Source organism: Sciurus vulgaris, assembly GCF_902686455.1.
Source record: "Sciurus vulgaris genome assembly, chromosome: 9".
Classification (NCBI taxonomy): Eukaryota; Metazoa; Chordata; class Mammalia; order Rodentia; family Sciuridae; genus Sciurus; species Sciurus vulgaris.
The window spans coordinates 69,299,441-69,323,812 of record NC_136469.1 but is presented as its reverse complement, the minus strand read 5'-3'; the positions used below and the strand labels follow the sequence as shown (position 1 = coordinate 69,323,812).

General features: G+C 33.8%; 1 protein-coding gene across 2 annotated transcripts in view; it reads left to right on the top strand.

Annotated features, from left to right (window-relative positions):
* Positions 1 to 7,577: 7,577 nt before the first annotated feature.
* Positions 7,578 to 24,372, top strand: part of MMRN1 (multimerin 1) — a 57,513-nt gene continuing 40,718 nt past the window's right edge. For both annotated transcript variants that reach the window (XM_079153198.1, XM_079153197.1), the window contains exons 1-3: positions 7,578 to 8,261; positions 19,213 to 19,332; positions 22,032 to 22,138. In XM_079153198.1, coding sequence (XP_079009324.1) covers positions 7,672 to 8,261; positions 19,213 to 19,332; positions 22,032 to 22,138 — 817 coding nt within the window. In that variant the 5' untranslated portion in view covers positions 7,578 to 7,671. The remainder of the gene's footprint in view (positions 8,262 to 19,212; positions 19,333 to 22,031; positions 22,139 to 24,372) is intronic.

Genomic DNA, 24,372 nt, shown 5'->3' with positions numbered 1-24,372 from the left:
TATAGTCTTTATACAGGGTATAAGAACCTCCTTAGAAATGTGTAATTCTATTTACATCCATTTGTTGGCTGTGCTCACATCAGTCTGTACTTTTAATTATAAATATGATCAATATCATGATACACAGATGTTATTTTTATTCAGTTAAAATTTTGAAAATACATATAATGCATTATAATTTACTATTTCTAATAAAGATAATATTGAATTTTATGTTACATATTTAACTGTTCCAGTGGTCTTCACTTCTTCCTGCCAGGCTAACTCTCTCCTGGTCTAATTTCTCCTTAGCTTGAGCAATTTCTTTAACCTGTCTTGTAGCGTGGGTCCTCTGGAGACAGTCTTTCAGGTTTTGACTATTGATGATTCTTCTTCACTTTTGAAGGATATCTTTCACAAGATATAAAATTTAAATTGTTTTATCTCTTTGGGTAGTACGATTTTTTTTTTCAGACTACATTCAATATTTTCTTTTTATCTTTAGTTTTTCAGAATTTTACCTGCATATACCTAAACTTTATTTTCTGCTTGGGGTTCCTGAACATTTTGAGGGATTGGGTTAATATGTGTCATCAATTTTGGAAAATTCCCACGTACTATCTTTTTAAAATAATAATTTGTCCTGTTTTCTTACTTCCTCCAATTATACACATGTTAAAACATAGATCTCAGACACTTTTTGCTTTTTCTACATATTTATTTTTTGGTGTGTTTCAGTTTGGATGATTTCTTTTTAATTTATTTTCAAGTTAATTGGTTCTTTTATTTTTCTGATGTGCTTTTAAGCTTTCCAAATGAATATTTATGATGTCACATTTTAGCACATCTGTACATTTTCCTTTAAGTAATTATGTCTGATGAAATTTTCTTTCTATTCATAGACCACCTTCTCTACACCATTCAAGAATAGTTATTTTAAATTCTCCTCATATTTTCAATATCTGGGTTTTTTCTGTATCCTTTTCTATTGAGGATTTCTTACATGACTATGGATCACATATTCTAATTTCTTCATTTGTCTCACAAGTTTTGATTATATGAGAAACATGTGTAATGGAACATAAAAAGTGTAGTAAATAATATTTATCCTGTCCTGCCTTAATGTGGGGACTGAGTAACCCCAATTTATAATGAAGCAGGTCTAATCTAAACCAAAATCATCAAAGCTGTAATTAGTTTAACTCATCATGGTTTTAAAACATAACTGGGAATTTCTTTTAACTGTACTTGAGATCTGAGCATAGGCAAAGCTTAGGAGTGCCCTGTATTCTTTGTGATACAGAAAAAAAGTTCTTGGTGCTGTGGAAGTCTTATAACTAAGATACAATATTATGTGCTGCTTCAACATCTAAAACCAAGGTCATTGGATGGACTAACCACAAGTTCCTTTCCCCACTCTGCTCCCGAGGATAAAGTCTCCTAGCCAAATGATCCCCCTTATCAAGGCAGCCCGGCACAACTCCTGTTTATCACTGATTAGTGGGTGGCAGCTCTCTGCTAGCCCACAGAATTTTTCACCCAAGCCAATGATACACTCCTTTGGAAGGAGGAACATGCCACTCTTGATATTACAAAGCCTGCCTTCTGTAGTCCTTGATTGTTCACCTTGCTTCTGAGTGTGACCCTGCGTGACGTGCTGTTTTTTCCTCCCCAGGGCTATGAGTATATGTAGGACCTGCTGCTGGTCTCATCCATCCATTGCTGGTTGTTCCATGTTCAGCCATCCTCAGAACCCTAGTTTGGGAATTTGTCCCTTTTTAATGCTGTGAAGCAGGGTGATTAAAACACTGTGAAAAGAGCTGGTGGTGTAGCTCTGTGGTGGAGCACTTCTGAGTTCAATCCCCAGCACAAAAACCAAAACACTGTGAAGGGAGATCTCCTACTTTACTCCAAAATGTGTTCAGTGAGGGCTCTGCATGTCTCAAAGCTATTTATTTGAGTTCTCCTTCATGCTCTTCAACAAGTCTTTGGAGGGCTAAGGCAGAGCACACAATGGAGACTTCTTAATATTTTTTTTCAGGATCAAACCCAGAACCTTCATGCATGTTAGGCAAGTATTCTACCACTGAGCAGCACTCCTGCAATATCCTTCTCCACCACCCTTTTTTGAGACAGGGTCTTGCTAATTTGCTGAGGCTGGCCTCAAGTTTGTGATCCTCCTATCTCAATGTCTCTAGTAGCTGGGGTTACAGGTTTGTACCACTGCACCCAGCTACAGGAGCCTTCTTGATAATGAAATTTCTCTGATACTACCCCAGAAGGAAAACAAGGATTGTGGTATCCTGTTCCATCCTTGTGAGGTGGAAATCTAACCTCCTTTACTGGCTGGGGTGGGCTTTTTAATTTGGTGTTTGGTGGGAGTAGTTATTTTTTTAAAGTTTTCTGGTTTTCAGGTGGATAATTTTTTAGTCCTTTTCCTAGAAAGAGCAGTTTTTTGGGGGAGGAGCTTATTGTCTGTGTCTGCTCATTTGTGTTTCTAGTTTGCAAAATTCCCAGTAACCCAGACATGGAGCTCTGAAGCTCAATGCTCTGCTGTTCCTCGAGTTGCCTAGCCATTCTGTCTTCTTTTCTCTACTTTTCAGAGTCTTGTTAACATTGGTTTCATAGATAATGTACAGGACTTTTAGATGTAGTTAGCAGGAATGATAGGAAAATATTTCAATTCCATATTTCCAGAAGCGGAAGTCATTAATGTAATCATTGATAACAAGATATAAATTTCCATTCAGGAAACAAAACATTGTTATCTCTAAAATAATCAAAAGAAAGGAGTCTTAAAAACTTTTGAAATTACTCTTTCAAGGATGCTTTTGTACTTAAATTGGAAATATAAGCAAAAGGATATTTTACAATAAATCAGTACAGACATTTTCTTATAAGGGACATTTTAGTTACCTTAATCACTGTGTTCTTGTGTTCTTAATATAAAGTTAAAAATTTAACATTAGACCAAAATACGTTATATTTTTACCTGACAGAATGTGCTTTTTTCACTTAATATAAAACATTATATAATTCATTATTTTCCATATTCTTTTTCCTAACAGCTTACTTGAACCTAGTTTCATTCTTAATTCTTTTCCTTTCTTTAACCACTGAGATTTCCCATTTCTTTTTATTTTTTCATTGCTGTTTTGAGACAGGTTCTGGCCAAGTTACTTAGGGTTTCACTGAAGTGCTGAGGCTGGGGCTTGGACTTGTGATCTTTCTTCCTCAGCCTCCAGAGTAGCAGGGATTATAGGCATGTACCACCACACCCAGCTTGTTCTAAATTTCAATTAATTTTCATATCTTAGATTTTTCCAGCATCATTTCTGATTTATTACCCTTTATTACACAGCTTTTGTCTTTGCTATATTATTGCAAGGTGGCTGTAATGATTTCAAAATAAATCTTCTCAAATTTGTTTTGAAAACAAATGCTGTAGAAACAATGGACATTTGAATTTTATTTAGGAGACACTTACAGGAGGAAATCCAGGAGAATATGAAATAGTGTTCCCAGAACGAGTACATCCTATTCATTTACATTGCTTCCTGTCTCTTGAGGCTATGAGAGGTGCAATAGAGACCCCTTCCTTTACTTCCTCACACATCCATAGCTTCATCTATCTATTCATTTATTCAAGAAGTATTTGTTGAGTTCTTGTGAAACACTGTTCTGGATGCTGGGAATGTTGTAGTGTTCTGCCTTTCCCAGAGGCTCTTTTCTAGCAAATGGAAAGTATGTAATACTTGTGCTGTCAAGGATATGACATCATCAATTCCTACATGCATATGCAGAAACTGAAATAAGTGCTCAACAGAAAAGAATAAAGCAGTTACCATTAGACTAAAGACAAACTTATAAAAACCCAAAACTTTCCCTCTAATTGCATAAACTCAAACTAATAGAAATGGTTAGATTCTTAGAAGTATCTGAAGTTAGGTGTGAAATTAAAATAAAAAATAGGAGTCAGATGCAGTAGATAGGTGAGGTGGCACTTGTAATCCAAGCAGTTTGGGAGGATAAAGCAGCCTCAGCATCTTATTGAGGCCCTAAGCAACTCAGCAAGACCCTGTCTCTTAAATAAAATATTTAAAAAGGGTGGAGGATATGGCTCAGTGATTAAGTGCCCCGGGTTTAACCCCTGGTACAAAAAAGAAAAAAAAATTGAAAAATAGCTTAAAAATTTTTAAGAAAATGAATTGAAAACAACTTGAAAATTATTTTTTCACAGTTTTTCTAAACTTAGAAGTCTGTTACTTCTTTGGGGGGCCACTACCAAATGGTAGACTGTAAATTGAAACAAAATTGTGTGTTCTATGAATCATTAGTGTTACCTTGTGAATTTATTCTTAAACACTATTTTTTTTTCTATAAGTAGAAGAGAAGAGAATATATACATAGCATGGTTGTTATACAGAATGTTGAATTTAGCTTATCTACTACATTGTTTCATCAAAATCATGAGGAAACTTCTTTCCTTCTCAGCCCTTTTGCTATATACATTTCACTCCTTTATCCACATATAAAGGTAATAGGTTTTTAATATTTTCAACCAACGAAAACTTAAAAAAGGCATGAACTCTGGTTATGCAATTATTTTTAACAATTCCAACTGAAAGGAAAAAGCTATAAGAAAATCTTATTTAAAATATTTTAAGAAAATAAGAAACTCTTATATGAAAAATAAAAGAGCTACTGAGAAATTGTATCAATGGGGTGGAAGTTATATCATATCCAAAGCCTTTTATAATCATAACTCTTGAAGCCATAACAACAGCTCCAAATAATACATAGCACAATCTACAGTGAAATCCTCAGTCTAGGGTTCTACTTCAACTGGACATTTGTCGTTTTTCAACTTAATAAAAACATTTTGTACTTTTTTTTCTAGTGGTTAGAAAATAAATTCTTGTGCATTGTAAAGAAAAACAGACAAGACTGATTATCTCATCACCTAGAGATAACCCATTTTGCAGTGTGCATTCAATCCTGTTAATGATGCAATAAAAAATGACATAAAAATATCCTGAGAACCCATAACATAAAGAGTTTCATGCTTTATTTTTATAAAATATTCAAAGTGAATAAGTTAGTAATATGGTAAAACATAACCTAATATATGCGTCTAATGGGAAATAGGGGTGTAGCAGAATGAAGGGGTCCAAGTACATGAGCAGACAGCAAATTTAATTCAACAGTAGTATTTAACGTATCTGGAAGAAGAAGTGAACTGAGTATTCTTCTCTCAAGTCAGCTCAGGAATACTATTTTTCTTAATTGTTATTTGATAGTTATTAGTGAATCTCAGAAAGCAGAATTAGAAGGTAGGTCTCTGATAGTTTCTGTAGTACAGAGATTTTACATCTCTAATTAAGAGCTGATCCATAAGCCTAAAACTATCAAATGAGCTAAAAATTCTCCGGAGAGTTATAGCACAAGTCGCTTAGTAGATCAATAATGAGATATAGCACCTTTAGCCTTCAGATCACAGGGTCACTTGTAAGCTTGGATGGAGAGAGCAGGCATGACAGGTCAATACCCTACAAGAGATTAAAGGAATTACTCATTTTCATTCAGTTTTATTACCATTTGGTAGATGTTTAGTATCAATTATAGATCCGGTGAGTGACCTTTTACCACTAAAGTTCCCTTACTTTGACTAGAATCAAGGACCCAAGATGTTTTTTTTTAATTTTAAAAGCAAAAGCCAGAACTAAGCAAAATAAAAGACTGTGAATGCCATTATACTAGTTGTTTTTTCAACATCCAAGATAGTCTGTTCATCTACTCGTACTAAATCTAAGGAGAAGAATTCAAAAACGGTACATTAAATAGAAATATTTTACTTGTGTTTTTCTAATTACTATTCCATTAAAAGTCAAAGCTAGTGCTCCTGTCTCTTCTAGGTAAAGAGCTATAAAGTCTTTTTCTTTCTTTCTTTCTTTTTTTTTTTGTACTGAAAACCAAGTTTGTAGTGCAAGTATTATGTGGTTCCATTGCTCTTTTGGCTAACTAATAGCTGCCTGGATTATCTGTGCTGGACTCTTTTACTAATGTAAGGTTTGTGGATTTTTCTGCTTTGTAGTCCACACTGAAGTCAGTTGGGCTGCTAATTCCTGTGTGTTTTAATTTAAATAAGCCTACATTATATATTTTCTAGTAGGTCAACAACATGCATGTAGAAATGAATAGCAATGATTGGGGAGATATTAATATCAAGTAGTTAGGTAGCAAGTCAGGGAAAATTAGGCCTTGTTTCAAAACTTGATGTCCTGTGTTCAGAACTGGGGACTAGAACACATATCTACAATAACAAAGAGCCAAATAGGAGCAGGTTTCCTATTCTCCAATTCTGGAAAAAAAATTCTATGATGAATATTTATCAAAAACCTCATGCCTGGCAAAGAAGGTGACAAAAGATTAATTACATATGGATCTCATCTTCAAATAACATGTAAATGACCATTAAAAATGAATATCCAATAATATTCTTGGTTTCCTTTATAATCCCACCATCTATGAGAAGGGGTCTTGCATAGACTGAAGGTTTAGATTTTTACTAATTGTGTGGATAAATGAATAAACTCTTATAATTTAACATATATTTATTTAAGATATATACATATATATATATGAAATTTTACAGATGAAAGATTTGTAGAACCCTAGGAATCAGAGATTTGCTGGAAAAATGAAATCATAAATTCATGAAGCATCTCTACTAAAAAAAAAAGATAGAAAACTCTTTGATCAGTTTATTTCTTCATGTACTACAGTAAAGATATAAAAGTATTTTATATGATACTATTTTATTTTCATGTGACTCATTTTTCTTCATCTATTTTTCAGTGGTAAAATACTAATTGCACACAACCCCTAGAACATCAGGGTTAAAAAATAGATAAGGTAGCATTCCGATTATTCATTCTGTTTTTTGGTATCAGTGGTAGAAATTCTAATAACAAAATTTAAAGCAAGTTTCTTGTATACCTTTACAATTATTTAAGCTTCTTTTTGTTATTATAATCATTGAGATTAACTTTAAGTAATGATGCAACTGAAGTGTATTTATAAAAATAGTAAATTTTTCATAATTCATCCTGTTTGATGTATGAAAGACAGACTGCAAATGTGTTTTTGATTATTTGTGTGCTTATAGGTGTATATTTGTACAGGCTGTGACTCTGGATATGGCGCAGCAGAAAAGAAGTATCACAAAATATTTTCTCAATTTCCTATGTCCAGAACAAAACGTTACTCTTTCTCATTCAGCCTCTGTAAACAAAATTCCATAGTTCTCATTATCCAAGTGAAATTTTTCTTCAAAATCAGTGAAACATGAATATTGGATATTTTGGGAAGGAAAGTTGTTTCATGGTTTCCTCATTGGGTTTTCCTGATAATAATTGCCTTCATTTTTCCATTTACCCTTAGCTTCGTCAGAGGCCCTTTTACCGTGTCCATAGATCCATCCTAGCGGAGGTCACAGATCACAAAAAGCCTACAGAAACAGGAAATCCAACTTCCTGAGTCCACCACAAAACACAGAAACCTGTTTCCTCTACACATCTCAAATTGGCAAAGTTCTGTCTTAGCACATTCAGTGTAGAAACAGCCATCCCAAAAGCTTGAAGGACTTTGCCCTCCAATTTCACATGAATTTTTTTGTTTCAAACTATTGAGATGAAGGGCGCAAAGTTATTTGTTCTGCTTTCAAGTATATGGAGTGGGGGCATTGGGCTTAACAACACTGAGCATTCTTGGACTACAACTGAGGATGAAAACTTCCAGAAGAATATGGCCTCCACTTCAATTCCTCTAAATAACACACAAAGTGTCCAAATGCAGTCATCCTCTCAGATCCTATCTTCTAAGAGAGCTACAACTTCTGGGATGAGAACTTCTGAAGAGAGTCCTCTACAGTCCACACAGCCTCCCTCTGAAACAAGCACCCTTCCTGAAGGTATGAGAAACCCAACACTCAAACCCACAGGGAAGACAGAAGAAGGGGTGGTGAGGCTTCAAAATCATGCCCTCCCAACCCAGTCTGGCATCAAGGTCAACCTTGGAGCAGAGACAGTGGTTCTTTCCAACTCCACACTGAAATTTCTTCGGAGTTTTGCCAGAAAGTCAAATCAACAAGAAATTTCTCTAAATTCGGTTAGAGGCATGGGAAATCGATCCCCAAGAGAAACCTACCTCAGCAGAGGAGATAGCAGTCAAAACCAACGACCCAGCTATCAAAAATCAAGCTTTGAAACAACTAGAGGAAAGTAAGGAACACTCCTTTATATATATATATTTTTTCTGTGTCTGATTGTAATTCTATAAGATTATAAACTAACTTATTGCTTAAACTACTTCACTCCCAGAAAATTATTTTAGGTTCAAGATAAAATCAGATCATAATTGTAATCCTACCATTACAATTTTTACCTTACCTAGTTGTGAAAAGATGAGCATGTAAAATGCAGCAATTTTGTTTTATCTGAAATAATCAAAATCACTTTTTCATGCACTTATGCAAATACTGTTATTTGGGATATTCACTACTAAAGTAGCATCATGGTGGCTATTCTTGTTTTTTTTTTTTTTTTTAATTCCATGTGTTAGTTATGTTCAAAACTACATCCACAACTTGAAAGAAGAAAAACCTTTTTAAATGGGGACATAAACAGATGTGAAAATTGGAATAGAATTGTAGAAATATGTCATAATCAAACCATCTGAGTTGTGTGCAAAAATACTCATTATATAATTAAGCTTAGGTTGTAATTCTGGCTCTAGGACTGTCAAGACCCATGACTTTGACCAAATTGACTGATCTTCCTGAGTCTTTGTTTCTTCCTATGTAAAAGAGATATCATATGGGGAAATGCAGATAAAAGTAAAATTTTATGGGATTATCATCCAGATTCAAAATAATGAAATATGCCTTAGACAAATTAATCTCACAGGAAAGGGACTCCACAAATGGTGTTTTACTAGCATTGTTATTATATTGTGTTCATGGTAATGAATGTGATAAATTAGAAAAGACTACTTATGTGTTGATTTTAATTTGAAGTTGGACCAGTTTGAATTGGTGAAGTAAAATAATAACGCCAACGTTAGCATTGTTAGAGAGAGCATTCAAATAGACTGAAAACCAGACAAAAACAAAGAAAATATAATCTTGGCTAAGCCATTGTTTTATTCCTTTAACGCTCAGAGTTATCTATGTGTTTGGAATACTAGAAGCTGAGGGTTACAAAACTAAACTTGTAAAGTACTTTTACCACCCCCCCCCAAAAAAAAAAAAAAAAAAAAGATTTCAAGACACCAAACGTGTTTGGGATCTAAATTGTTAGACTTTTTCCTAATAATGTTTTAAAAATCAAATGCAAAATAGTAGTTGACACCCACTATGTGAGGACATTTTGCTTAAGCTGGTGTTGATACAAAAGTGAGGAGTAAGACAGTGAGAGGAACACAAATTGATGAATTTGTGCATATGCATTTCTTATTGAGTCTATTTCTTCACCATATCTAAAAAGTTATGCAATTTAAAAAAATATGTACAAGTATATCTGATTTTAACTAAAACTTTACTCACTTGGAATTTTTTTACTTGAAAATTTAGACTGAAAAATCAATACTTCAGATTACAAAATGTTCAATTTGGGATTGAGTAGATTTTGTCTATAATAGTTAACAAGCATGTATTAACCTTGCTCATTTGGGAAGACAACAGAATTAGGTCTATCAAATATTAGTGATATGTATCACTGAGAGCATATAGGGACATATTTTCAGTGATAGCAAAAATCTGTGCTTACTAGGTACACAATATTTAAGAAAATTAAGTGTGAAATATGAAGATCAAATTGTGAATATGAAGAAGAATCCTTCCCAAAGAAATATTTCCCCATGGCAAAGCCTGGTTGATTTGGGATAAACTCATCTTACTTTTTTTTCCCCCTCTCCTGTCGTTCTTGGATTGTTACAGTAGTTCTTAGTAAGAGGAATACTTCTGTCTATGACAACTTCTTTTCCACATGATTGTTCTGGTATATTTTGCATCATCATGCATTTTCTTTCATTTTAGCACTTCAGGATCTCTTAACTACAATGGAGCTATGGTTTCCTGTCTGGCAGAGTGGGTAGATGGGGCAAAAAAGAAGAAATTAGGACTGGTATATTTATGTGTTGAATAAATATTGACTGGACACCTAATCTGGACACCAGCACTGTGGTTATGCTCGGAGCAAATAGTAAACAAAAATGCCTGCATTCCCTGTCTGAGGGGTGTGAGGAGGAAAAACAATAAATCATAAAGGCTGATGCTGAATCAAACACAGTGAACATTCTGAATGAAGCTTCTGAGTGTGCAACAGGTGAACAACCTGCCATTCTGAATAGAGTCAGTGAGCCTGCCTGAGAGGATAATAGGTACAATGAGGTGTTGATGCGATCAGCTGCCTCCCTAGCTTCTCCCACACTCCACACCCCCTGCACACATGTATCTCAGTCTTCATCATCTCAGTAAATGGCTAATTGCATAATTGGAGAATTTAGATATGTCTTTGACATTTTTCTCTTCCTTCTGCTTTTTTTTTTTTTTTTAATCTAGTCTATAAAGAAGTCCTTTAGGCCCTCCAATATCTCTCAAGTTCCTCAACTTCTCTCCACCTTTGCTCCCACCATTCTATTCCCATCCACCATTATCTACCACTAATTTCCTAACTGGATCATATCATTCCACACTTCCCTTCCATGCTCCATGCCCCATGCAAGTAAGAGATCTTTTTAGATATTTAAGGCAGATTAATGTATTTCATTGGATGTAAGACTTTGTCATGGTGACACATTATTTTGGGTTTTTATAAGAAGGAAAAGAACCTGGTGTGGTGGCCCTAGTGTATAATCCCAGTGACTTGGGAGGCTGAGGCAGGAGGATTGTGAGTTCAAAGCCAGCCTTAACAACCTCGAGGTGCTAAGCAACTCAGTGAGACCCTGTCTCTAAATAAAAATACAAAATAGGGCTGGGGATATGGCTCACTAGTTGAGTGCCCCTGAGTTCAATCCCCAATACCCCCTCCAAAAAAAAAAAAAAAAAAAAGAAGAAGAAGAAGAAAAGAAAAAGAAAAAAAGAAAAGGCTGACATCACACTTTGACATCACACTTTCTTAGAATTTTTAGATTTATCTTTTAGACTTTTTTATCATATCTATTGTATTTATCATATTTATCTTTTTAGACTTTTTTCTTTTATGAACTTAAAATGAAACTGGTTAAGGTATTTCTAAGGCAATGGTGCTACGTACTCTCTGACTAGTTGTGACAGAAGAGTATCACTGATTTCAAAACATTCTGGATTCACAGAAATGTGCATCTGCAAATCTGCGAAATCTGATATCTCACTTACTTTAACACTCCAAACTCACTTCACAGGATTTCTCTGGGCACTCTGGCCTTCACTGCTTCCTGAACATGTCAAGTTAAATATGGATCTCTAAGAAGCTCCTGTTTGCTCTTACCAGAATGCTCTTCCTTCAGCAGGTAGTTCGAGGGACTCCTTTTCATTTGCATCTTAAGTTTTAGTGTCATCTCCTCAAAGAGACCTTCTCCAAACAATTGATGTAAAGTTTTCTATCCTCTTGCTCATTATCCCTGTCTTGTCACCCTTATTTCTTTCTCCTTCATAGCACTTATTTAAAATTACTTGGTCTATTTGTGTCTTTCCACAATTGAATATATATTCCACAAACACAAGAACTTTGCCTGTCTTACTGACTATTCTATTCACTGCTCAGAGTAGTGTCAAGTTTGTAGAAAGAGTTCAAAAAAAACTGTGTGGAAAAACAGGTTTTGGATGGGTTTGGAACTCAAAGGGGAGATCAAGTCCAGGGTAAAATCTAGGAAAGCATTGGTGTATAGAAATATATTAAGGCATTGATGTAGATGATGCTGAAAAATAGTCCTAGAATCACAATCAGAGAAATTCTAATATTTGGTGGACTAAGAGCAGCAGGTACCGGCAATAAGCCCTTAAATGGAATGCCTATGGAGCAAAGAAAAAGATATTTTAGGAAGGGAGGCAAGTGATCAACAGTGTGTAATACCGCTGAAAAAGGGCAGAAAAACGAAGACCCAAAATAGCCACTATTACAGTGACATGACACTAAATAGTGAAGTGAGCTCTGTGATGGGGTCCAAGGGACTGGAGCTACATAGAAAGGTAGAAAAAGAGACAGCAGTTACTGGCAGCTCTGTTGAGGAGGTTTTTGCTTTCATTGTTTTTTTTTTTTTTTAATGAAACAGAAGAGAACGATCAGAAATTAAGTTTAGTTCAGTTTTCCATTTTTTGTATCTTTTTCTTTCCTCATTTTATTTCATGTACAGCTGGGTCAAAATATTCATGAAAATAAAAATTGAATATGAAGAAAAAAATGGATTTTTTTGGATGAAAGTAATGACAATTTCTTTTAGAATTTGGTTTGTAATATTCATTTCTATAAACTATATAACTTGTTTATGTATAAAGAGGAAGCTTAGTTGAGTGAGTTGTGGCTTCTAATGTAATGCCTCAAAGGATGCATTCTTCATATCTTTTAAGTTACTTGTAAATTAAGAAATTAATACCACATTTAAAAATTATGTTAATTTACACAATCAAACCATTAAAGTAATTCTGTTATCATAGTATATATATATTTTTTTCTGTTCATTTTGTGTGAATTATAAGTAGGCTTCAGATTAGAAGAATCTGATGAGTTAAATTCATGTGTTGATGCAAAGTTACTATTAGACCTAATGATAGCCATAGATTATTTTTAAATGTTGTAAAATTCTAAAGAGAAACACACCATTATATTAAAAGAATATTTTTAATATGAATCCATTATATTACTGCCAGTGAAAACAAACATTATATATATTCCATATCTCAATTTTTTCTCATTAATCATTTACTTTATTGAATTACTTTGCTATTTCTCTTCACTGTTACTACTGAACGTATAGATATATTTTGTATTTTATATGCTAGAATTTAACAAGTCCTCATATAGTCCGGGTAATTGAGAAATTTTTGTATTTCCACACATGCTGCTTTTCTGGTTATAAAGCTATAATTTAAAGAATATATTATTTGGGGGAAATACTAAAAGAGTCAGTTTGCAGGAATAACCGATTAAAGATAGAATTAAGCATCACACAACTGTTAGCCTGCTTTACAGTCTGCACACTGGGAAAGTCTGACACCTACTGGAATAAAAACAGTTTACAATGCCCTGAAAAAACTGAAGTTAGAGTCTGAAGAAGAAAATAGAATAAAATAAAATAAAGTAAAATAAAGAAAATTTATGAAAAAAGTTATACTTAAGAATCATTATTTTAAAAAGATATATATGTTATACATAGTTAATTCAGTGTACCACTTCTTAAAGAGTACTATCTTTTACTTTAAAACTTGGAAAATAGGTTGGATCAGAAAACCAAACCTTAGGTATCTCCTGGGATGGGAACACATCTAGTTCATTTTCCTATAATTTTATACCAAGAGTATCGTAGAAAGGCAGTATAATCTGTGTGTCTTCTGGCACCATACAGTCATCACTGAAAACTCAATGTATTCACCACCCTGTGCTCACTACAGAAAGAAAATTAAAAATGCCTGAAAAAGACTTTAATTCCAAAAGTTGGTATATTAAAACGTGTTTCTTATTGAAGTTTGAATAACCATAAAATTAAAGTACCAAAAGTTTCCCATGGTCTCAGTGTTTCATGGTTCCCTCTTGAAATTTTGTTTTAGATATTAATCCATTTACATTATTCTTTTATAAAACTAATAATTTTATCTAAGCTTAAATACTATAAAGAAATTTGAAAAGAAAAAACTATAACGATAGAAAGGCACACTAAAGGAAAATGAACCACAAACATAAATTATTATTTTTCTCTGAAAATAAAACTTTCATTTTCTTAAGGAAGTAAGTATTGAAGTGAACTAGTCTTTTGGACTACTAGACAAAACTAAAATATAAAGACCAGTGCTTTATTTAAGTGTGATTTGCATATGGAGAATCTTTTTACTAAACGTGAATACTTCCCATTTCTATTATTTCTTCATTCATATTGTATATATTTACCTTGGACTGCTTTCTTATTTAGGACTAGTCAGCTACGTGTACATTTTAGTTTCTCAAATTAATAATTTGACAAAGGACTTCTCTTTTAAGTATGATTTTTTAAAATTCTAATAAAATATTCTGTAACACTTTGGAAATACTTATGTTTGTGACTTCTGAAGTCTAAGGAGACACTTTGAATACTATATTTCTCTTGAGAGCTAAGCTTCATCATTTGAATTGAACATAAATGATGAGAGCCTTCTCTATTGGTTTTTTGGAAATTAGTATTGACTTGAAGCATACAAGCAATTATGGTTAAGATGAATTTGTCATATAATTTAAAAAAATTAAAATGGAGTTATTAGGCAAAAAAAAAAAAATAGTGTATAATCTCCATTTAAAAAATCCCACTTACCCCACTTAAATATCTGAGTCATTTAATTATTTAGTAGCGGTGGCACCAAGTGTTTTATATATGTTAACTCAGTTACTTTCATAATAATTTTGTGAGGTAGGAAATGTCATATTTACTTTACAGATTAAGAAATTCATTTAACAGACAAGGTAATGGCTAACAGGTTGTGGAGTCAAGCTGTTGAAGCTGGCAGCCTATCTCCAGCATCCAAATTTGTCACATCCCCCTATGTAACACATCAACAACTATGTTACATGACTCTATTCAAGGAAACTTTTTCTTTATTATCTTCTTTTGCTTACTCCTATGTCACTACCTGGATCCTCTCTCTTCCTGCTATATTCGGCAATAGAAAAAAAAAACTCAGCACAGAAATGAATTCTCTTCCTCATTTACCCCCACCTGTAAAACAAAAACAAAGAAAGAAATCTTGACCAGTAAGCAGTCTTTCATCATCAGAAATGACCTTCTAAGTCTGACTCACAGAGGAGGAAAAGCAAGTGTTTGTGACACAGGTTTGATGGGGGGGGGGGGGGGGGATCCCTTATCTCCCCTCCCTTCCTTTATCTTTCAGCACATTTTCAGTTCTTTTTTCTTCCTTCTGTCTTTTCATTCTTTCAACAAAAGACAAATATGATTTCATTTCTAAGATGTACAACCTTGTCATTTTATGATCTTACTAGTAGTTATGGTCAAGTTTAGGTATTTCCATGTACTAATAATCTTATAATTAAAAAATAGGGCTCTTCATGAGATAAATTAGTGGCATTATGAATGAATTATTTCCTTGCAAAGGGTTAATTAATATTTTTCTCTCTAAATCCCACCAGAGACCTAATTTTTTCCTAAGGCATGTATGAATGATTAATACATGTATATGTTATTATCATTTGTAATTTGTAGTCATCTATAAGTACAAAGTAAGGAGAAGGTCACTTGTAATCTTACACTTTCTCCAGGCAGGGAGGCCTAGGTGAATATTAGGTGAGGTAAGGAGGTTGTTAACCAAGACACCAGGTAAACCTATTTCTTTGAGAATATTACTTTTCACAAGCAGCCATATTTTTCTTATATTGTCTCAGTTTTTCCTCTTCTTCGCCTTTGGATATCTGAATTTATCTTAAAAAGAATGATAGATTCCTCAACCTAAAAATTCTCCCCCAAACATAAAATTTTCTACAACTTCTGAGGGGGAAAAATGCACACACACACACACACACACACACACCATGATTGGCTGGGTTTATGGTAGAGACTTTGCTGGTTTATCTTGACTTCTAGTGAACACCCTCAGAGTTTGATGCTTTCATACTATTGTGTCAATTCAAGCCACAGGTTATGAAATATGAAAGTCTATACATTTAGTCTCTTAAGAATTGGATAACAGGGCTGGGGTTGTGGCTCAGTGGTAGAGTGCTTGCTTCACATGTGTGAGGCACTGGGTTCGATTCTCAGCACTGCATACAGATAAATAAACAAAGGTTCATCAACAACTAATAAAAATGTTTAAAAAAAGAATTAGATAACAATCTATTAACCTGAGTTCTAAAAACTCTTATAACTGAACAATGTTAATTTATAGACTGTTAACCTTTATTTTTAGGAAAACTATCCTATGTGGTCATTATTTAAAGGCATCCTTTGCTGCTTCAGTTCACTCTCATTCAAAATAAGATAAGAATTGGTGTATCTGGACTGTGATTTGGTCAGTTAATGGAAGTTTTTCTTAATTTAGTCTTTTTTTCCTACCTCCTGAAAGATTGAGCTTCTAAAAGGTCAAAATCAAAAGTACAGCAGCTTATTTACAATGCCCTTTCTTAGTTCATTATACACAGGCTTCAATTTTGACAAGTGGTCACAGGACCCCTTTCCACCTTCTGTTTTACGTGCTCCACAAGCTACCCTGTACTCACAACCAAAGAAGTCTGCTCCTCCCTAGACCAAACCTTTTACCTACTAACTTGGAAAATCCAAAAAATCAATACAAGCTTTTTTCACTACATGCTGCTGCACAAAAGCAACAGAGTTATTACCCTTAAAGAGAATCCCAAATGCAGCCTGCTGGATAGAGGGTTATGACCCCATGGACAGCTAAACACTTCAAAGTCACTGCTCTCTATTCACCATAATCAGTCTGGAAAGGTACACAGGATTTCCAGGTTGGAGCAAAATACTTGCCTGCGCTCTTTGCATTTGCCTTTAAATTGCTTATCACGATTTTGTCATGCTTAATTTTGTCTTTTTAAATCAACATTTTCAGACAATTTGATTTTAAAATTATATTTACATTTTTAAGCATTCCTTGGTGAGCTTATTTCATCAGAAGCATAAACCTAATTATGAGTCACACCAGGGGCCCTTTTGCTGTGGGTAGCTCTTTGAATTTATGCTGGATCAAAGATTGCTGGGCCATGAGTAATGCTGATCTGCTGCCTTCCCTCTTTAACCATTTTGGTCATGAGATTGTTTTACTATTTAGTATTTTAAAAGGTCTTTGCAGGTCACACTGCCATTTTGTCTCACACAAAAAGATATATTTTTTTCTTTTATTTGTTCTTATTATACATGACAGCAGAATGTATTTTGACATATTATACATATATGGAGTATACTCTCTCATTCTTCTGGTTATACATGAGGTAGAATTACATCGGTCATGTAATCCTATATGCACATAGGATAGTAATGTCCAATTCATACTACTATCTTTCCTATTCCCATTCCCCTCCCTTCCCTTCATTCCAGAGATGTTAGGACTCTTACTTTGCTGCCCCTTCCCAGCTTTCTCGTCATTTGGTTTAAGTGTTCAAGTGACATACAATCTCACTGTGCTTTTGTTAAAATTGTTTCAGTGATTAAGATCATCACCATTGGATTTGCATAAGAAATCTAGTTAACTCTTTTAGAAATCCATTATTGTAGTTTTGTTCATTATAAATCTAGGTTTTTATTTCTTGTTTTTCCCAGTTCTTTGTTTTGTGATATTTTTGCCTCAGGTATAATCATGCTTTAGCAAAATATGCCAAGATATCTTTTTTCCCCCCGTCTCTCTTCATAGAGACTTGCATATTTAAAACATCTCATTCAAAAGAACCTTCCACAAGTTTTATGGTATTCAATTTATCTGCTTTGGAAGGATTCCTTAGATGACCTCAACATGGAATGATTAATCAAGCTAATTAACATAGTTGATTTTTTTTTTCTTTTCATATGTTGTTTTTGGAATTTTAATATGATGTACTTAAAGTAAGGTTTTACTTTCATGTATCCTTTAGGAATTCATTGAGCTTCTTAGATATGAGGTTTGATTTTTCTTGATCAAATTTACAAAAATTTTCTTTCTTATTCATGAAATATTTATTCTGTCCCAGTCTCTTTCTCCTCCACTCCTAGAACTCTTAATTACACAATCTTAGGCCAAATTCTGTTAAGCACATCCAGTCAATCTTTAATTCATAAAGTCTATGTTTCTCGTTCTATTAAATGTTTAACCATTTTAGCCACTGGTTGCTAATTCTAACACCTGTGTCATCTCTGTTTTTTTCTGTTTACTGAATTTTTACTCTATGTATTGATCTTATTTTTCTGCTTCTCACATCCAGCTTTGTTTGCTTCTTCTTGCTCAGCATCGTGGACTCTTAGTCAAGTGTCTCCGTTTTGTTGCCTGCAAGCAAAACAAAGTATTCAGCTTGAGATTCAAGGGGACCCTATGTTGACTTTCAAAATGGCATCTCTGCCCAACTCCCTGGTTTTGTGAATCTTTCCTACATATTTTAACAATCTCAGTAGCCACAAATGCACATTTCCTTCAAGGGATGTTATATCCTTTAGGGGTGGGAGAATCTACCCCTCTGTGATGCATTTTGAAAACTCAATTGAACATGGAGCTCATATTAGTCTTTCTCACACTTTCAAGAATCGTACGACTGTGTCATCTGCTATCTGGCATCTGAAAACTATTGCTTTATATGTCTTGCTCAGATATAACTTTTAACATAGGCAGGTATATCCAATGCCAGAGACAGAACTCTTTGAAGTTCATGATTTTAGTTAATTATTTAAAATTTATAAAATAAAATAATTTAAATTCTCATGTAAAACTAAGATTTGTTTCTAAACAAATAATTTATAGATTCATTTGAAGAGAACACATTTACTTTGGCTTTTCCCATCAATTGGTGTGATTTATTAGTTTTTCTTTACAACCTTTCAATATGTTCAAAAATATTATGAAATAAATTTTATACTGCTTTTGTTGAATTTATTCTAGAGTGCATTATCCTTGTTGTTGTTGTTTTTTTTTTTTTTGCTATTGCAAATGGTATCATTTTTTAATTTATTGTCAATACAAAGAAATATAATTGATCTTAAAGTTGTGTGGGAAATAAATTGATTAGCTATTATATATTTTCATTTTAAATTGAGTAATTTGCAGAACTTTTATTAGTTATAATAATTTGCACCTAGAATATTGCATTTTTTTCACAATCGAAACATCTTCTGAGCTGGGCATGGTGGTGCATGCCTGTAATTCCAGGGGCTTGGGAAACTGAGGCAGGAGGATCACAAGTTTAAAGCCAGTGAGCCCCTAAGCAACTTAGCAAATCCTGTCTCTAAATAATGCATGAATACAGTTTTGATGGAAAGGACATTTGTTGACAATGATCTTTATAATAATGCTGATTTATCCCCTAGGAACTGGTGTGCTTATGTACATACCAGGTTATCTCCCACAGTGATACTGGACAACCAGGTCACTTACGTTCCTGGTGGGAGTGGACCCTGCAGCCGGACCATTGGATCCTGCCCCTACACGTATGTAATGTTTTTTGAAAATACAACTTGTGCTATAATCATTTATGACTGAGAATATGCAAAGTTAGTCATCTCATGCATATATGTGTAGTAGGGTCAAAGGAGAGCCATCACATTAGACATTATGTAAGTTAAAATGCAGATCCTAATAATACTTGCGTCAAATGATTTTAAAATCACGTGAGATAATAGAGTAATATACTTGACCTAGTGCCAGGTGCACTGTGAATGTTTAATAAATGTTAACACTCCCACTTCTTTCTGTTTTTACAGTTGTATTACTTTCTTTCTATGGTCTGATCAACAAAGCTATCCTTTAATTCCTTATGAAATACGAATCCAGTTTTAAAGACTTATTGATCATTTTTTGATACTAGCTCATAATCATTGCAGATTTTATGCAAAGTTATTTTTTAAAAAAGTGAGGTGTGACCATTATGTGAAGCTTTATAAAAATAGTGCCAGTATTACTTTAAAATAATTTATTACTAAACTGTCTTTCATCCAAGATAAGGAGGCATAGAATACTTGTGAATACACATTAGCGTATACATTAATGAGTGGTGACTATGATACAATGCAATACGGTAACTTGGCACATATTCTAAAATTTAAAAAGCCAGAAATTGCAATTATGCATGGTAAAACAGTTAAGTGGGGCCTTTCTTCTTGTGTCTTTTTTAATGACCTATATTATCTAGTTTTTTTTTTTGTTTTTTTTTTTTTAATTTATATCATTGCCCTAAAATGTAGAGCTGAGCACTTGATAAATTCTCTGAATTCATGTAGTCACAGTAGCTTGGCTGGAGATGTTCCTGAAGAACCTGCAATAAAAAATAGAATTGCTATTCAGGCCATGATGGCTAATGTTATGCAGATTGTGATACAAATAACTCAGGAAATGAATCTGACACATCAGCAATCTGGAACAATGCACAGTAAGGGTACATAAAATCAAGGTGTTTCTTACTCTCTTGAGGGATAGCTAAAGTTCATGGTCCAGAGAGCTAAGCACATCTTAGGGATTTGAAAGAGCTGAGCTCCAGTTCTGTCTTCAGCATTTACTCCCTTTGTGATAATTTCCTTGTCAACATGAGACACGAAGAATGCATTTTTAATTCTTTAGTAATGAAAATATGACCACAGTAACCCCTATCATATTATCCTCTGGGTTCAAGGTGAGCTCTTTGTTATTTTTTCCTCTTTAAATAAGCCAGAAATATTTATCTTTATTTTTATCTCTTATCTTTTTGTACTTTTGAGTGAATATCTCCATTCGTTCACTATTTCAGTACTTAAACATTATTTGTCCCCTTTTGTTTTATTATATCTGAGTTACATACAACAAATACTCAGTTTGCCTAAGCAGGCAAATCAAACCCAGTGGTGGTTCAACTAATTGTGTGAGCCCCTCCCTACAAACTCTGAACAAAGCCCATTTCTAAACTGCTCACTTTCTATTTAGCTGTAGTCATTGGACTAGAGATAATATTTCACTGGATAGTTATTTACTAAATATAGTTCATTGAAATAAAGTTAGGTATGCTTTTAGAAACAGAAAAGAATCTTACCACTCCCTTTACAATTGAGGAATAACCTTGGACACTTTGAGGTAACTGCACATTATGACAGAAACAAAAACCACAGTCACTGAAAACCCATTCTATTATTATGTGCTTCCTCCACATATCCAGGTGCTGCCAATGGATGAACTATAGCTGACAAATTCTAGGGTGCAAGGCTAGCCCACACAACATGGGTTAAAATTCTAACCAAAGTTAGATGTGGAACTTTGAGCAAGTTATTTCATCTCTCTGTTTTTCAGGTTCCTCAGCAGCAAATCAGGAAAATAATATTTTCATCATAGAAATAATATGAGAATTAGGAAAGAATATGTGGAATTATTTCATAGACCCATTCCATAAATATCATCTACAAGTAGGAGTCATGGATAGGAATAATGTGGCCAAATTGAGTTCATGACTTTTTCACAGACATACAATCTGTAATTTAGTACCATTCACTAATTACAGTGATTGTTCTATTGAAAGATTTATAACATATTGATTTTGTTCCATGTTTTTATCTCAGAAATAATATTTTTACACATTAGACCCCTTTATCTTTCTCTCTCTGTCTCTCTGTCTCTCTCTCTCTCTCTGAAATACTGTATGAAGAAATAGTAAATAGTATAATTTTAAAACTTTGGAGAAGAGAAAATATAGATTGAATATGACAATTAGATCCCTAGTATCCAATTTGTTTCAAGTTGTTTAATATTGATCTAGAAGAAATGAGGATCTTTTCAACTAAAACAATATAGGAAATAATAGAATTGAAGTACAGTAAGTTATCCCTATATAACTCTCTAAAAATTGAAATTAAATCAAGTTCTAATATTGGTTTAGCTTAAAAAAATTATGAAAGGAAAAGTCATAATATCTTTAGAAAATATAATGACAAAAAGAAATTGAAAATATCACAAGTATAGCCACTAATATTTTTTGTAGTGTATTCAAAGAAATCTAAGTTTGGCAGCTTTGGATATAATATTGATGCTGAAGATTATGATTATTACAGCTAACACTTACTAAATGCTTATTATATGTCAGGCATTGTTTCAAATACCTTACACTTATAATTCCAACTGATAATATGAGATAAATAATCTATTTTCCTGCAATTGCTCTCCCCTCTAGATCTCATCAGAGAGCTAACCCTGTCTATAGGATGCAACATAAAATTGTTACCTCATTGGAATGGAAGTGCTGTCCTGGATATAGTGGACCTAAATGTCAGCTAAAAGGTATGATCTGATATTAATTTTCATAATAACAATTAGAAGCATATAAATTCTAAAACATGATTTCATTGAAGAAATGAATTATTTTTTTCCTATGAATGAGGGTAAATCAACATATAGCCAAACTACTAGTACTGTTACTTTTTTAAAGCTTTCAAACGTGAAAACTATTGATAGCACCCTCAAATCTCAAGCTATCCTTTAGTTTCTCCCCCAATTTATTTTTTTTTAATTCATCGTACACAAATGGGGTACAACTACTGTTTCTCTGGTTGTACTTAGAGTCCCACCATTTGCGTGATCATACATGTACATAGGATAATGATGTTTGTCCCATTCTGTTTTTTCCTTCCCCCTACCCCCTCCTCTCTCCTCATTTTCCTCTATACGCTCCATCCTTCCTTCCTTCTTGCCTCCCTCCCACCCCTGCCCCCATTATGTATCATCATCCACTTATCAGAGAAATCATTCAACCTTTGGTTTTTGAAGATTGTCTTATCTCCGTTAGCATGATATTCTCCAACTCCATCCATTTACTTGCAAATGCCATAATTTTATTCTTCTTTATAGCTGAATAATATTCCATTGTATATATATATACCATAGTTTCTTTATTCATTCATCTATGGAAGGGCCTCTAGGTTGGTTCCACAATCTAGCTATTGTGAATTGAACTGCTATAAACATTGATGTGGCTGCATCACTGTAGTATGCTGATTTTAAATCCTTTGGGTATAGGCCTAGGAGTGGGATAGCTGGGACAAATGGTGGTTACACTCCAAGATTTCTAAGAAATCTCCGCACTGCTTTCCAGAGTGGCTGTACCAATTTGCAACCCCACCAGCTATGTATAAGTGTACCTTTTTCCCCACATCCTCGCCAATACCTATTGTTGCTTGTACTGATAATAGACATTCTAATTGGGGTGAGATGAAATCTTAGAATAGTTTTGATTTGCATTTCTCTTACTACTAGAGATGTTGCACATTTTTTTCATATATCTGTTGATTGCTTGTGAATCTTCTGTGAAGTGTCCCCTCATTTCCTTAGCCCATTTATTGAGTATGTTATACAGCAAAAAGTCATGAAATTCATTTGGAAAAATAAGAGACCCAGAATAGCTAAAGCAATCCTTAGCAGGAAGAGTGAAGCAGGGGGTATCACAATACAAGAACTTCAACTATACTACAGAGCAAAAGTAACAAAAACAGCATGGTATTGGCACCAAAATAGACAGGTAGATCAATGGTACAGAATAGAGGACACAGAGACAAACCCACATAAATGTAGTTTTCTCATACTAGACAAAGGTGCCAAAAACATACAATGGAGAAAAGATAGCCTCTTCAACAAGTGGTGCTGGGAAAACTGGAAATCCATATGCAGCAAAATGAAACTAACCTTCTCTCACCCTGCACAAAACTCAACTCAAATTGGATCAAGGACCTAGGAATTAGTCCAGAGACCCTGCACCTAATAGAAGAAAAAGTAGGTCCAAATCTTCATCATATCAGCTTAGGATCAGACTTCCTTAACAGGACTCCCAAAGCACAAGAAATAAAAGCAAGAATCAATAACTGGATAGATTCAAACTAAAAAGCTTTCTCTCAGCAAAGGAAACCATCAGTAATGTGAAAAGAGAGCCTACAGAGTGGGAGAAAATCTTTATAACACATACTTCAGAGAGAGCACTAATCTCCAGAATCTATAAAGAACTCACCCGATTTTTATGTTGGTTTTATATAATGAGTAAATGAAGATCTTACTAAATATCTTATTTGTTCTTAACTAAACACTGTAAAAACATACCACATTACAATATCAGGAATATTAATTTTGTTATTAAATAATTGCTGGAAATGAACTTTTGTATAAATAAGAATAACATCTAGCTTTGCCCCAGCTCAATTATTTGAAATAAAGCACATATGAATGAAATTCCACATTAAGGAATATATCAAGTATATGAATAATTCTTCTGTTTAATCCTAATGGAGCAAATTTTTTCAACTGAGATTTTAAGGATTTTCTGGTGGCAAGGCTGATCAAACACATGGTAACCCGCTGTGACCTAACATCCATGTGACTATAATTTTGCTTTTGACTTTAAACAGGTTTCCTTTGAAAAATAAGATAAGGCATCAGCATATATATTTTAAATGAATGAATATTACAAGAAAGGCCATTAGCAGTGGTGGGGAATTCAATCAACAGTGTAAGAGACTGTGATTAAAAAT